We start from the raw sequence: 14,688 nt of genomic DNA on the forward strand, positions 1-14,688 counted from the left end.
ACCTGTGTGCGCTGCGGACCACGTGACCCAGGTAGCGACCTGCATGGGGCGTATTCATTACGCCTATTCTGTTGCATAGCGCTTCTTAAACGGAAGCAAACGGGACGAAACGGAGAAGGGTTTACCTGCATTTGTCCAAACTCTTGTTTCCTCTGTTTGCTTCCGTTTGGTTCTTAACCTGTTAACGGTTTCGGTAATGAATATACACCTTCTCTTTCTGAGTGCTGTCCTCATTGGTGCTTTCAAACAGGGACGTGGCACGGCATCGCGACAAACCCATCGGTCCAATCTGAACAACATACATGAGAATAAAACAATCTCATATAATAGCCTACAAACTGATCTTTGCCTAGTTTTTATCTCTATTCATGAGTAGACGAGTTCATAGGCTATTTCCAAATGCTACGCTTGGAAAATATAGGCTGCAGTGGGAAATTTTATTGAAAACAATGTAATGTAACATAATGTTGTTTTATGTTACTGCTGAGAAAATATTGAGACCAGCCAATCGTGGCAAATCAGTGAAATCATTACAATAAAGTTTATAAGGCCTTTTTTATTTTTTATAAACACGTGATGAAAAATATGTAGATCCATTGTTTTCATTTAGGCTATTGTAAAATACATATATCAAATATTCAAAGTCAGGCTACTGCCTGTTTTATTACGGCATCTTTAATAATTTATTATGAGAGTGCCATTGCCAGAAGCCTGAATAACGTTGGATGAACTCTCCAATATGCACCGATTTCAGATCAGTTTGTATTTTTACTCATTAGAAAAAATTCGGTTTAAGTTGATTCAGGGTCTGTCTTTACAGAACTGCTTGCCGTCAGGTTTTGAAACCCGGAAACCGTTGTGGCTAGATCCGGAAGTTTACCCCAAGTGAAAACAGAAAAACATGGCGGGGACACTTTAACGGAGCTACTTTTTCTGGATACGTTCAAACATCAAAGTGCAGAGGTAGCTAAATTTGTTAATACCACTTGCTATTTTATCCCAGGAGTGTACTTTGCTGAGATTCCAGTTAGCTAGCTAACTACGATTTCTGATCCCCCCGTTCCCCTAGGCTAATGCAAACACGGTGGCCACCTTGCATAATAACTCAATCGTCCTTCCAAACTAAGTGTGATGCATTGTTTCCTAAAAAAGGTATTAAGTTTTTAAGTAGGTCACGGGTTCTTATATTCAGTGGTCTCTTCTACAGTTGCGGCGGGGATAGGGATACGCGAAACTAGCTAGCCATAACGGATAACGGGACAGTCGGCAACGGTGTGTGCGCAGATTGTTTACCCGCTTGTTACTCACACAGCTAACGTGTATGTTTACTTGCTCGTTAGCGACTCACACTGTTTACGTGACACAGACAGTTTACAGACTGTTCATCTTTACAGATATAGCATACAGTTACTGTCTGCAGATGAACATGGTCTAAAATAAAAATCTAATAACATTTTATTTTTCACATATGCTGAATACAACGGATGTGGTAGGCCTTACAGTGAAATTATTAAAATGTGTTCTGTCTGTAGCTGACCAATGTGGATGTGGTGCGGTTCCCGTGTGGGGTCCTGATCACAGAGGTGCGCGTCATTCCTCCTGGAATTAAAGCACACACCAGCCTGCCAGACAACCGGGCATTCGGGTAAGAAACCATCATTCAAGGTGTATAAGGGAGAGCTAAATAAATATATACTACTAGCTATGTGCATGTGACATCTGAGACTGGGATGTGTATGAGGGGAACTTCAGGGGCCTCAAACAATCATCCATAGGCACAAATATGTGTTCTGCCCCTAAACCAGTTGTCCTTATGCTTAGTTAAATAAAGGTTCAATTTTAAAAAAGCGGCCTCAAACAATCATGCACAAAATAAACCTATGCGTGGATCCTTTCCACTCAAAGTGTGCGGCCTCAAACAATCATGCATAGGCACAAATATGTGCGTAAACCATGCGTGGGATCATTTACATGCAAAGTGTGCGATTTATCAATAGGAACATTTTCCATGACCACAGTGCCATGTGGTGGAATAATGCCTTGTTCACACCTACAGCCTTATTGAGCAAAATGGTACGAGCGTCATCTGGATATGTGTTCAACGTAAATTCACCTTCTGCTACCATTAATGTCAAACCATACAATTTGATGCATAAATTCAAAAAATCCAATGTATGCACCACATAGAACAGACTGTAATGCAATTCTGCAAGGCAAACGCAGCATTCCATTGGAAATGAATGTACTTCTAGTGTACCAAAGCGCAATGACGCTGTAGGTGTGATTGAGGTGTAAGTGAACTGTCAAGCGTAGAATGGGGGGAAATATATGTTGAAAATGTCTGAAATTGTGATGGAGTAATAATTCAATCATTTTTGGATGTTATTGTATTTCCATTGTGAATTCATGTAACATATCTTGACAGGCATATAATTTGACCACCAGTGCATTTGTTACTATAATAATTCACATAAAGTACAGTCATTTGTTACATTTATTTAAACTTTATTTAACTAGGCAAGTCAGTTAAGAACAAATTCTTATTTACAATGACGGCCTACCCCGGCCAAACCCAGACGATGCTGGGCCAATTGTGCGCCACCCTATGGGACGCCCAATCACGGCAGGATGTGATTTGAACCAGGGACTGTTGGGATGCCTCTTGCACTTTCACACGCCTCTTGCCTTAGACTGCTGCGCAACTCGGGAGCCCAAAGTTAGAGGCACGTGTGAAAGTGAAACCATTGTTGAAATATGATAAAAGACTTTAAATAATGGGAAATTGAATGAGAGGTTGATCAAATTTGACACATATTTAACAGATGTTATTGCAGGTGGAGTGAAATGCTTGTGTTCGTAGCTCCAACAGCAGTAGGATCTGTGCAGTAGTATGATCTTTCTCAGAAAGTACTGATTGGTTTTGGGAAATTATATCTGATGAGCCAATCTTCTAGGATTTTTGTGAGGACTTAAGACTTACTTTAAAAAGGAAACCGCATGCCATTCCGGTGCACATCCAAGTGCTGTCCACCCTCAGGTTTTTGGCATCGGGAGCTTGCCGATCGGCATCTCACAGCTTCGATGAGACAGTGTTTTGGATGCAATCATCAGTAAAACAAACTGTAATGTACAATTTCCTTACACCGTCGCCCAACAGGTTGAAGTCAAGAGGGGTTTCTTTGCCATCAATGGGTTCCCAAATACGAACAGAGCAATAGACGCCACCCACATCGCCATAAAAGCACCATCCCAAAACGAGTTGAACTATGTGGACAGAAAAGGCTTCCACTCTTAATGTGCAGGTGATCATTTATGAGATGGGCAGAAGACGCTGCTGAATGTGGTGGCCAATGTTGGCCTATACGCCTACAGGAAGGAGCTGTTGAGGATGGATGGCTTATTCCTGACTGTTGTCTACTCATTTGATGTAGATTTGCCATTGCTAATGCAACTCATTGTCTTAATGTTTTACTGGTCAAGCCACAACTGAGAGAGACAAATAAAACCTTTTGGTGGTACTCAATCTCTGACACTAGCACTTCCTATTTTCTTAGCTTTCTTTGGTTGTGACGTTGTATATCCTGGTACGGTGTGGTATATTCCCCACAGGCTTTAAAGGGATGATTTTGACCATGTATGATTAATTGGGGGCACTTCAAAATGCAAATAGCCAAGGTCGTGCACGAGCACTGAGGCTGAGAACATTTGATATTTATCAGCGATTATCTCCTTCCAGTCTACGCATGAAGCTCGTAGGATTGTTTGATAAATCAAACTTTTTCTATGTTTACGAACATTCTAAATTCCGTTCTTAAGAAGTATTTTATAGAAGTTTCTACTCAATATTGATTTGGGGCGGCAGGGTAGCCTAGTGGTTAGAGCGTTGGACTAGTTCAAACCCCCGAGCTGACAAGGTACAAATCTGTCATTCTGCCCCTGAACAGGCAGTTAACCCACTGTTCCTAGGCCGTCATTGAAAATAAGAATTTGTTCTTAACTGACTTGCCTAGTTAAATAAAGGTAAAATAAAACAATTAATTGATAAATGAGGCTCCAGAGCTGTAATGTTCAGTTTGGCCTCATTCTCACCGGGTAGTTGGGTGATTTGTGAGGTAATCGTAGCCGGACAGACAGGATCTCTCATGTGGCTGAAAGGGGGGCTAAGTGGTGATGTCATATCCTGTTCCTGTCTGTGTTTCCAGGGAGACATCGCCTCATTCCTTCCAGCTGGAGCTTTTCTTCAACAACCTCACTAAACCCAGCAGCGCCTGCTTCCACAGACTGGGCAGGTCAGTAACACTTTGTACATTCTATTTGAATTGAATGTGTTTGTGTAAAAGACATATACAACAGAAATGTACAATGTGGACCCAGAGGATAGCACTTAAAAGTATTCATTAAAGCACTTGTTTCCAAAGAGTGGTTCTCGACTATACCTCTACTTCTCTCAAGCTCTGTATCCCTCTGTCTCTACCTCTGTCTCTCTCTGTCTGTATCCCTCTCTCTCTACCTCTTCCTCTCTCTGTCTGTATCCCTCTCTCTCTACCTCTTCCTCTCTCTGTCTGTATCCCTCTCTCTCTACCTCTTCCTCTCTCTGTCTGTATCCCTCTCTCTCTACCTCTTCCTCTCTCTGTCTGTATCCCTCTCTCTCTACCTCTTCCTCTCTCTGTCTGTATCCCTCTCTCTCTACCTCTGTCTCTCTCTGTCTGTATCCCTCTCTCTCTACCTCTTCCTCTCTCTGTCTGTATCCCTCTCTCTCTACCTCTGTCTCTCTCTGTCTGTATCCCTCTCTCTCTACCTCTTCCTCTGTCTCTCTCTGTTGCTCCTGCCCTCCCAGTATCTGTCTATTTCTCTCTCCCCACCCCTCCCATTTTTTCACTTCCCAGAATGTGTCTATAAAAGTATTTGAGAGCTCAAGTCTCACCTGTAGAAGCTGTCAGGGCAGAGACCAATCTGTGACTACTGTCTTAGTCCTTGTTCACTCCGAGACGGGTCACCAGACACTTAGCCCTGTTGCTGCACCTGCAGAATCACACACAACAGAATATAGAACCCAGAATGCCACATCGATCATTCCAACCGAGAACACAGGCACAACCTAATGTTAGTCAAGCGCTCACAGGCCGTTGTTCACCTGAGAGAGAACTTGCAGTACACTAATGAAAATGTGATAATTCTGTCTCTCTTTCTCTCGCTGTCTCGTCCTTACAGTTTTGAATATGACGAAAACAAGTCCATCGTTTTCAGGCCCAATGGAAAGGTAAAGACTCCTTCCCCCTCTGTCTGTAGAAAGGTCACTGTTCTCTCTACAGGTGAACTGTGTTGTGTGTGTCGCTGTGTGTTTGTAATGGTGAGTGTGTGTGTTGTGTAGGTGAACACAGATGGTCTGGTGCTGCGTGGATGGTACACCAGTCTGACGGTGGCAGTGTACGGTACAGCAGAAAGGTCACATGGTCACGACCGGGACTCTCCCCCACCTCCCCCTCCCCCACCCCCCCAACAACAGACGGGCCTCAAGAGGATCATCAAACAAGGTGAGTGAAGACTCATAGTAGAGTTGCCAGGATACCACTATCACAATACTATCATATTTCCCATGGCAAAAAGGAAAACACAAGGTGGACTCAACTGTGTGTGTGTGTCTCAGAGTGGGATAAGGAGGAGCAGTATAATGGCAGTCCCCCCAGACCAGCTCCCAGAGGCCCCCGCACCCCTCCTGGACCACCCCCACCAGATGATGATGATGAGGAGCCGGTCCCAGTGACCGGTAACACACACACTTCTCTGCGTCTCTATGTTCATCTCACAGGGACAGATTTCATACTGTATATTCAACTTGCTAACCTTGCCAAAAGAAGCGTTTCCATGTATTTGTGCAAGCTTGTATCTGTGTATACCTGATGCCCTCTTTGGTTGCCTTGATAACCGACTGTGGTGTCCATGGTGACTGTCTCAGTTGGAGTGGCCAAGGCGGAGCCGACTGAAAGAGGGGAGGACTACCTGGAGGCGGTCTCACCTGAGCGCAGCTCACTGCCTGCCGACGAACCCTACTCAGACGCCGAGCCTGAGGAAGAGGGCGAGGAGGAAGAGGATGAAGAGCCGGAAGAAGAGGACGATGCACGGACGGAGTGTAGCGCCCCTGAGGATGAGGAGGAGGAAGAGGAGGAGGGTGAGGAGGAGGAAGAGATGGAGGAAGGTAGGGGGGGTCCTGTGTGACGGCAGGACAGACAGTTTGTGTGTGCCTCGGCATGCTGCTCAGACCCCTCAACCCTACACCCTTCTCAGACCCTTCAACCCTACACCCTTCTCAGACCCCTCAACCCTAACCCTGCTCAGACCCCTCAACCCTACACCCTGCTCAGACCCCTCAACCCTACACCCTGCTCAGACCCCTCAACCCTACACCCTGCTCAGACCCCTCAACCCTACATCCTGCTCAGACCCCTCAACCCTACACCCTGCTCAGACCCCTCCACCCTACACCCTGCTCAGACCCTTCCACCCTGCTCAGAACCCTCCAACCTGCTCAGACCCCTCCACCCTGCTCAGACCCCTCAACCCTACACCCTGCTCAGACCCCTCAACCCTACACCCTGCTCAGACCCCTCAATCCTACACCCTTCTCAGACCCCTCCACCCTACACCCTTCTCAGACCCCTCCACCCTACACCCTTCTCAGACCCCTCCACCCTACACCCTGCTCAGACCCCTCCACCCTACACCCTGCTCAGACCCCTAATCCTACACCCTTCTCAGACCCCTCAACCCTACACCCTGCTCAGACCCCTCCACCTCAACCCTACACCCTGCTCAGACACCTCAACCCTACACCCTGCTCAGACCCCCTCCACCCTACACCCTGCTCAGACCCCTCCACCCTGCTCAGACCCCTCAACCCTAACCCTACACCCTGCTCAGACCCCTGCACCCTACACCCTTCTCAGACCCCTCCACCCTTCTCAGACTCTTCCACCCTGCTCAGACCCCTACACCCTTTCTCAGACCCCTCAACCCTACACCCTAACCCTACACCCTGCTGAGACCCCTCAACCCTACACCTTTCTCAGACCCCTCAACCCTACACCCTGCTCAGACCCCTACACCTTTCTCAGACCCCTCAACACTACACCCTTCTCAGACCCCTCAACCCTACACACCCTAACCCTACACCCTGCTGAGACCCTCAACCCTACACCTTTCTCAGACCCTCAACCCTACACCCTGCTCAGACCCCTACACCTTTCTCAGACCCCTCAACCCTACACCCTGCTCAGACCCCTCAACCCTACACACTGCTCAGACCCCTCAACCCTACACCCTGCTCAGACCCCTCAACCCTACACACTGCTCAGACCCCTCAACCCTACACCCTGCTCAGACCCCTCAACCCTACACCCTGCTCAGACCCTTCCACCCTGCTCAGACCCCTCCACCCTGCTCAGACCCTCAATCCTACACCCTGCTCAGTCAGACCCTCAACCCTACACCCTGTTCAAACCCCTCCACCCTGCTCAGACCCCACCCACCCTGCTCAGACCCGTCCACCCCTCTCAGACCCCTCAACCCAAACCCTGCTCAGACCCCTCACACCCTACACCCTGCTCAGACCCCTCCACCCTGCTTAGACCTCAGCCCTACACCCTGCTCAGACCCCTACACCCTGCTCAGACCCCTCAACCCTACACCCTGCTCAGACCCCTACACCCTGCTCAGACGCTCAACCCTACACCCTGCTCAGACCCCTCCACCCTGCTCAGATCCGCTCAACCCTACACCCTGCTCAGACCCCTACACCCTGCTCAGACCCCTACACCCTGCTCAGACCCCTACACCCTGCTCAGACCCTACACCCTGCTCAGACCCCTCCACCCTGCTCAGACCCCCCTCCACCCTGCTCAGACCCCTCCACCCTGCTCAGACCCCTACACCCTGCTCAGACCCCCTACACCCTGCTCAGACCCCTACACCCTGCTCAGACCCCTACACCCTGCTCAGACCCCTCAACCCTACACCCTGCTCAGACCCCTACACCCTGCTCAGACGCTCAACCCTACACCCTGCTCAGACCCCTACACCCTGCTCAGACCCCTACACCCTGCTCAGACCCCTACACCCTTCTCAGACCCCTACACCCTGCTCAGACGCTCAACCCTACACCCTGCTCAGACCCCTCCACCCTGCTCAGACCCCTCCACCCTGCTCAGACCCCTCCACCCTGCTCAGACCCCTACACCCTGCTCAGACCCCTACACCCTGCTCAGACCCCTACACCCTGCTCAGACGCTCAACCCTACACCCTGCTCAGACCCCTACAACCTGCTCAGACCCCTACACCCTGCTCAGACGCTCAACCCTACACCCTGCTCAGACCCCTACACCCTGCTCAGACCCCTACACCCTGCTCAGACCCCTACACCCTGCTCAGACCCCTACACCCTGCTCAGACCCCTACACCCTGCTCAGACCCCTCAACCCCTACACCCTGCTCAGACCCCTACACCCTGCTCAGACCCCTACACCCTGCTCAGACCCCTCAACCCTACACCCTGCTCAGACCCATACACCCTGCTCAGACCCCTCAACCCTACACCCTGCTCAGACCCCTCCACCCTGCTCAGACCCCTCCACCCTGCTCAGACCCCTCCACCCTGCTCAGACCCCTCCACCCTGCTCAGACCCCTCCACCCTGCTCAGACCCCTCCACCCTGCTCAGACCCCTACACCCTGCTCAGACCCCTACAACCTGCTCAGACCCCTACACCCTGCTCAGACGCTCAACCCTCCACCCTGCTCAGACCCCTCCACCCTGCTCAGACCCCTCCACCCTGCTCAGACCCCTACACCCTGCTCAGACCCCTACACCCTGCTCAGACCCCTACACCCTGCTCAGACCCCTCCACCCTGCTCAGACCCCTACACCCTGCTCAGACCCCTACACCCTGCTCAGACCCCTACACCCTGCTCAGACCCCTACACCCTGCTCAGACCCCTCCACCCTGCTCAGACCCCTACACCCTGCTCAGACCCCTCCACCCTGCTCAGACCCCTCAACCCTACACCCTGCTCAGACCCCTCCACCCTTCTCAGACCCCTCCACCCTGCTCAGACCCCTCCACCCTGCTCAGACCCCTCCACCCTGCTCAGACCCCTACACCCTGCTCAGACCCCTACACCCTGCTCAGACCCCTACACCCTGCTCAGACCCCTCCACCCTGCTCAGACCCCTCCACCCTGCTCAGACCCCTCAACCCTACACCCTGCTCAGACCCCTCCACCCTGCTCAGACCCCTACACCCTGCTCAGACCCCTACACCCTGCTCAGACCCCTACACCCTGCTCAGACCCCTACACCCTGCTCAGACCCCTACACCCTGCTCAGTGCTGTTATAACCAGCCTAACCAGCTGTAATCATAAGGCTTAGAGCCATGGCTGTTGCTGCTGTAGTATCAGATCCCCTTACATGACAAACTAACTGTGCCTGTCTGCTGTGGTTCTCTAACATTGGTTGAGTGAACTGTAATTAATGTTATTAATGTTTTAGCACTTATGTAAGTGTTGTGAGGCCTTTTCTTTTGCTGTGTTTGTGTTTTTGTTGTTTTACAATATTTTTCCCTCCCTCACCCTCCTTCTCTCACCCTCCCTCCTCTCTCCAGGTGATGGTTATGAGGAGATCAGTAGTGATGAGGATGACTTGGACAATGGGAGTTTTAAGCTGCCCAGTTTTGACATTGACTATACCCCTGAAGACCTGGCCTCTGTGCCCCCAGTCCAGTACGACCCCTATGAAAGAGAGCTACGCCCACTGCTCTACTTCACCCCTCCCTACAAGACCCGCTTCGACTCCCAGCTGGAGAGGGCTAGGGGGGCTGTGTGTGTTGGTCCAGAGGGAGCTGGAGGTGGAGAAGGGGCAGAGGTTGAGGTTGTTGCCCAGATGAGAGAGCTCCTGGCTGGGATAGGAGAGGACCGTGACTCCCGCTGGGTCACGGCCCTAGAGCAGGCATCAGGGCTGCTTGCTAGAGGTCTGGGCTTTCTGATTGGACAGGGGGAATGGGAGGGGCCTATTGGAGCTCTGGTCCAATGGGCTCTCCAGGGTCTTAGTATGGAGATAGCGCTGACCCAACCCATTGCTCTAAACCTCAGGCAGCTGAAAGCTGGAGCTAAGCTGGCTTCCTGCTTGGCCGAGTGCCCACAGGGCCTCACTGCGCTGCTGCACGAGGGAGCCCTGGAGCTCCTACTGGAGCTGCTCCAGGTGGACCATGTGTCGTCCACACTGAAGCTGTGTATCCTAAGGGCTCTGGATGCTCTGACCAGTGCCCCCGCTGGTGTGGAGGCCTTCCTACAGGAGGGGGAGATAGAGAGGAGTGGATACCAGGTGAGAGGGGCCATAGACATACGGTACACATGAAGACCTTATAATAGAGAGGCTGCGTGTGTTTCTAACTGAGGTTGTGTGTTCCCCCCCGCAGCGGTTGGTGCAGCTGTTCCTGGGGGAGGAAACTGTGCGTGTGGTAACCGCGGGCAACGCCATTCTTCAGAAAGGCCACGCCTATGAGGTTATGACTGACCTGCAGAGCACAGCGGCAGCCTGGAGCGAGCCTCTGCAGGTAAGCACACGCTGACTGGAGATCTGCGTTTTAAGAACAGGGTCTGATAAAGTTTCCCATTTCATAACCAGTTCCCAGTTCAGTGTGGAACTCTGGGATTTCTATGACTGAGGTTCTACTGTCCATATAATTACTACAGTATATCAGTATATGGGGCGGTAGGGTAGCCTAGTGGTAAGAGCGTTGGACTAGTTGCAAGTTCGAATCCCCGAGCTGACAAGGTACAAATCTGTCGTTCTGCCCCTGAACAGGCAGTTAACCCACTGTTCCTTGGCCATCATTGAAAATAAGAATTTGTTCTTAACTGACTTGCCTAGTTAAATAAAGGTAAAAAATATATATAAAAAATATATAATAATTATTAGCGGGTTTTTTTTTTCAGGATGAGGGGGAGGAGCCTGACATAGCCATGGAGGAGGAGACATCATTAGGCCCCTCCTCTGTCAGCGAGGCTGAGCTGGATAGGTTGGCTGGAGTTCTAGAAGAGTTACATCACCTTTTAGAGACCGCCCCCCACACCATGGTCCAGCCCCCTGGAAAGGCCTTCCCTACAACCGCACGCATTACTGGTCCACAGGAGAGAGACGACCCCTACCCTACACTGTACAGGTAGGTACAACACAGAACACACACACACACACACACACACACACACACACACACACACACACACACACACACACACACACACACACACACACACACACAGTCATTTGTACTAATAACTCTCCCCCCCACCCCACAGGTACATGCATGCATGTCACTTCCTGGAGAGCTCGGCAGTGGTGTTGTCAGCAGCAGTGGCAGCAGGGCATACAGGTGTCACTCACGCCACCAGGGAAGTCCTGCACTTTCTGTCTCTCACCCAATCAGGACTGCTTTTCATGCTGGCCCAGCCCACGCCAACCAACCTGCTGCTCCGCCTCCTAGCAACCATCGCCGAGGTTGAGGGAGAGGAGCCTATGGTCACTGGGGGCGACGGCGGGTTCTCGGGCCCCGGATTGGGTGAAGAGGGTTTGGGGGTGTGGCTGATGCAGGCGCTGCATGCCCTCCAGAGCGTGTCTGAGCTGATGAGTCACGTGACTGCCGGCGGGGAGGGAGGGGTGGGGCTAGAGGAGGGGGACAGTGCGGAGGTACTGAGCATGCTCCATGCCCTCTACCTCATCACCTTCACACAGACTGGGAGGAGCGCTGTGGCCCACGTCTTCAGCCTGGAGAACAACCTCTCCTGTCTGGTTACGCTGCTGCAGCACCACAGCAAGGACGGACACGGGGAGGCCAAGGCCCGGAAGGCGGTGACCTATAACTATGCGTGTATGCTGGTGCTGATGGTGGTTCAGAACTCCAGTGATCTCCGTAACATGGAACAACACGCTGCTCCTCTACTCATCCTGGCCAAGGCTGATGACACCAACGCTAAACTACAGGGTGCGTAGCTCCTGACCCCTGACTATAACAACCTTAACCCCTAACCTCTGACCTATAACTCCAAACCAACCTTATCAACAATGGGTGAACTGGTAGTCCCTAAACCTTCACCTTAAAAATACTTCTACACCCGACTGTATCATTGTAATGACATAGCCCTACCCATCACCCCTTAGAAATGTGTTGAAGGCCTCCCAAGTGGCGCAGCGGTCTATGGCACTGCATCGACGGATTCGATCCCAGGCTGCATCACAGTCGGCCGTGACCGGGAGACCCATGAGGCGGCGCACAATTGGCCCAGCGTCGTCCGGGTTAGGGGAGGGTTTGGCCGGCTGGGATTTCCTCGTCCTATCACGCTCTAGCGACTCCTTGTGGCGGGCCGGGCGCCTGCAAGCTGACTTCGGTCGCCAGCTGGACAGTGTTTCCTCCAACATGTTGGTGTGGCTGGCTTCCGGGTTAAGCGAGCGGTGTTTCAAGAAGCTGTGCGGCTTGGTGGGTCGTGTTTCGGAGGACACATGGCTCTCAACCTTCGCCTCTCCCGAGTCCGCAGGGGAGTTGCAGCGATCGGACAAGACTGTTACTATCAATTGGATATTACGATATTGGGGAGAAAAGTACCCCCCAAAAAACAACAAAAACGTGTTAAACTACTATTCAGAATTCCTTGCAACACTAAGTGATCCTGTCAGTGTTGGTGTTGTGTTCCAGAGCTGAGTCAGTGGCTGGAACCTCTGGACAAGGTGAAGTTGGAGATGGGCAGCATCCCCAGCCTCATAGACTACATCAAACAGGTGAGCCGTTACACTACATGTCCCCAAGGAGTGATAACCTGTTGTTGCTGTTTGTTTAATCCTTCATAATGATGACTTGGCTGCAGTCCTTCAGCTCCCTGCGCGCACACACACCCACACACACACACACACACCCACACCCACACCGACTTGCTTTGATATAACTAGCTGACTAAACTCCACTGTAAAGGAAGATTCTGATGAAATCCACCAACGAGTGAAGCAGAGATCAGGCTTTGTGGAATTCAGCAACGACTACATCGATTCGCCCAAGGTCAATACTTAAAAAAATATATATTATAATTATGAAACGTTAACTTGTACCTGTGTTTGTCCTCTGTAGTTGCGTGCCTTTTGTTTTGCTGAAATCCATACTTTTTCAATAACGTTATTCAAAAACATCCACCGACTGTTTCCTTGTTGAGATTCAATTGACAAATGCTAATTTGCGCTGAGTTGCCATCTTAGAGCAACAGCAACGGGAAAACAGTTGGTGGTTGTATTTGATTAGTGTCCATACATGAAAAAGTATGGATTTCAGCTAACAAAGAAAGGCACGCAACTAAAGGACAAACATAGGTACACGGTAAGCGTTTCATAATCCTATTTTATTCATATAGTCAGACCTAAATTCCACAAAGCATGGTCTCTGCACCACTCCTTGGTGGATTTCAGCAGAGACGTCCTTCACCATGGAGTCAGCTAGTTTGATTTGAATTATTAGGATCTTCAATGGCGACAGCTAGTCTTACTGGGGTCCCACTGGGGTCCCACTGGGGTTCCGACTGGGGTCTTACTGGGGTTCCCACTGAGGTCCCACAGGGGTTTTGACTGGGGTTCCAACTAGAGTCTTATTGGGGTTCTGACTAGGGTCTGATTGGGGTTCTTAGGGTCTGACTGGGGTTCTGACTGGGGTCTTACTGGGGTTCCCAACTGAGGTCTTACTGGGGTTCCAACTGGGGTCTTACCGACTGCGGTCTTCTGGGGTCCCACTGGGGTCTGACTGGGGTTCTGACTGGGGTCTGACTGGGGTGGGGTCCCACTCAGTTCCGACTGGGGTCCTACCCGACTGGGGTCTGACTGGGGTGGGGTCTGACTGGGGTACGACACATAACAAAAATACATTTGAGACAAAAGACTTGACAATTTAAAAACATTAACGTGTGTGTGTGTGTGGCATCGATTGGTTATACATACGTCAGTACATATGCACAACAAGTAGGTCACATGCGGGAGAGACCTTGTGCCGTGAGGTGTTGGTTTATTTGGTCTTTTCAACCAGGTTTGCGGTTCACTTGTGCTGTATAAGATGGAAGGGAGGCAGTCATGGCTCTGTATAATACTGTACAAGACTTCCTTGAATTTGTTTTGGCATGGGGACTGTGCAAAAAATTTCCAACACATTGCTTCCTTGTTTTTATAAGAAGCATGTCTTTCCTCAACTCTAGCCAAGAGAGGGCATGTGATTGTGTGTCAGGGTAGCCTGTGGTTAGAGCGTTGGACTATGCAAACTGGAATTTTCAAACCCCAGCTGACAAGGTACAATGTTTGTTCTAAAAACAGGCAGTTAACCCACTGTTCCTAGTCTTTCCTCAACTTTGTTCCAATTGACTTGAGTTAACTAAAGCTAAAATTAAAAAAAATAGTGTTAATATTAGCCCTCTGTTACAATGAAGAGCAAGACGTGTCACTCTGTTCTGGGCCAGCTGGAGCCTAACTAGGTCTTTCTTTGCAGCACTTGACCATATGACTGGACAATAATCAAGATAAGATACAACTAGAGTGGAGTGTGGTGTCAAAAAGCATCTTTCCAACCAATGAATCTATATTTGACCATGACCGTTTACAATCTAAGGTAACACCA

At 50.3% G+C, this 14,688-nt stretch overlaps 1 protein-coding gene across 1 annotated transcript in view; it reads left to right on the top strand.

The window, feature by feature from the left end:
- Positions 1 to 996: 996 nt before the first annotated feature.
- virma (vir like m6A methyltransferase associated) overlaps positions 997 to 14,688 on the top strand; it is a 71,984-nt gene continuing 58,292 nt past the window's right edge. The window contains 12 exon segments of the mRNA XM_052495576.1: positions 997 to 1,152; positions 1,533 to 1,645; positions 4,203 to 4,289; positions 5,212 to 5,260; positions 5,372 to 5,534; positions 5,648 to 5,767; positions 5,957 to 6,196; positions 9,655 to 10,373; positions 10,468 to 10,605; positions 10,988 to 11,214; positions 11,351 to 12,033; positions 12,742 to 12,824. Of these exon segments, the coding sequence (XP_052351536.1) occupies positions 1,132 to 1,152; positions 1,533 to 1,645; positions 4,203 to 4,289; positions 5,212 to 5,260; positions 5,372 to 5,534; positions 5,648 to 5,767; positions 5,957 to 6,196; positions 9,655 to 10,373; positions 10,468 to 10,605; positions 10,988 to 11,214; positions 11,351 to 12,033; positions 12,742 to 12,824 (2,643 nt within the window). The 5' untranslated portion in view covers positions 997 to 1,131.

The sequence above is a fragment of the Oncorhynchus keta genome, chromosome 34 (genome assembly GCF_023373465.1).
Source record: "Oncorhynchus keta strain PuntledgeMale-10-30-2019 chromosome 34, Oket_V2, whole genome shotgun sequence".
Taxonomy (NCBI): domain Eukaryota; kingdom Metazoa; phylum Chordata; class Actinopteri; order Salmoniformes; family Salmonidae; genus Oncorhynchus; species Oncorhynchus keta.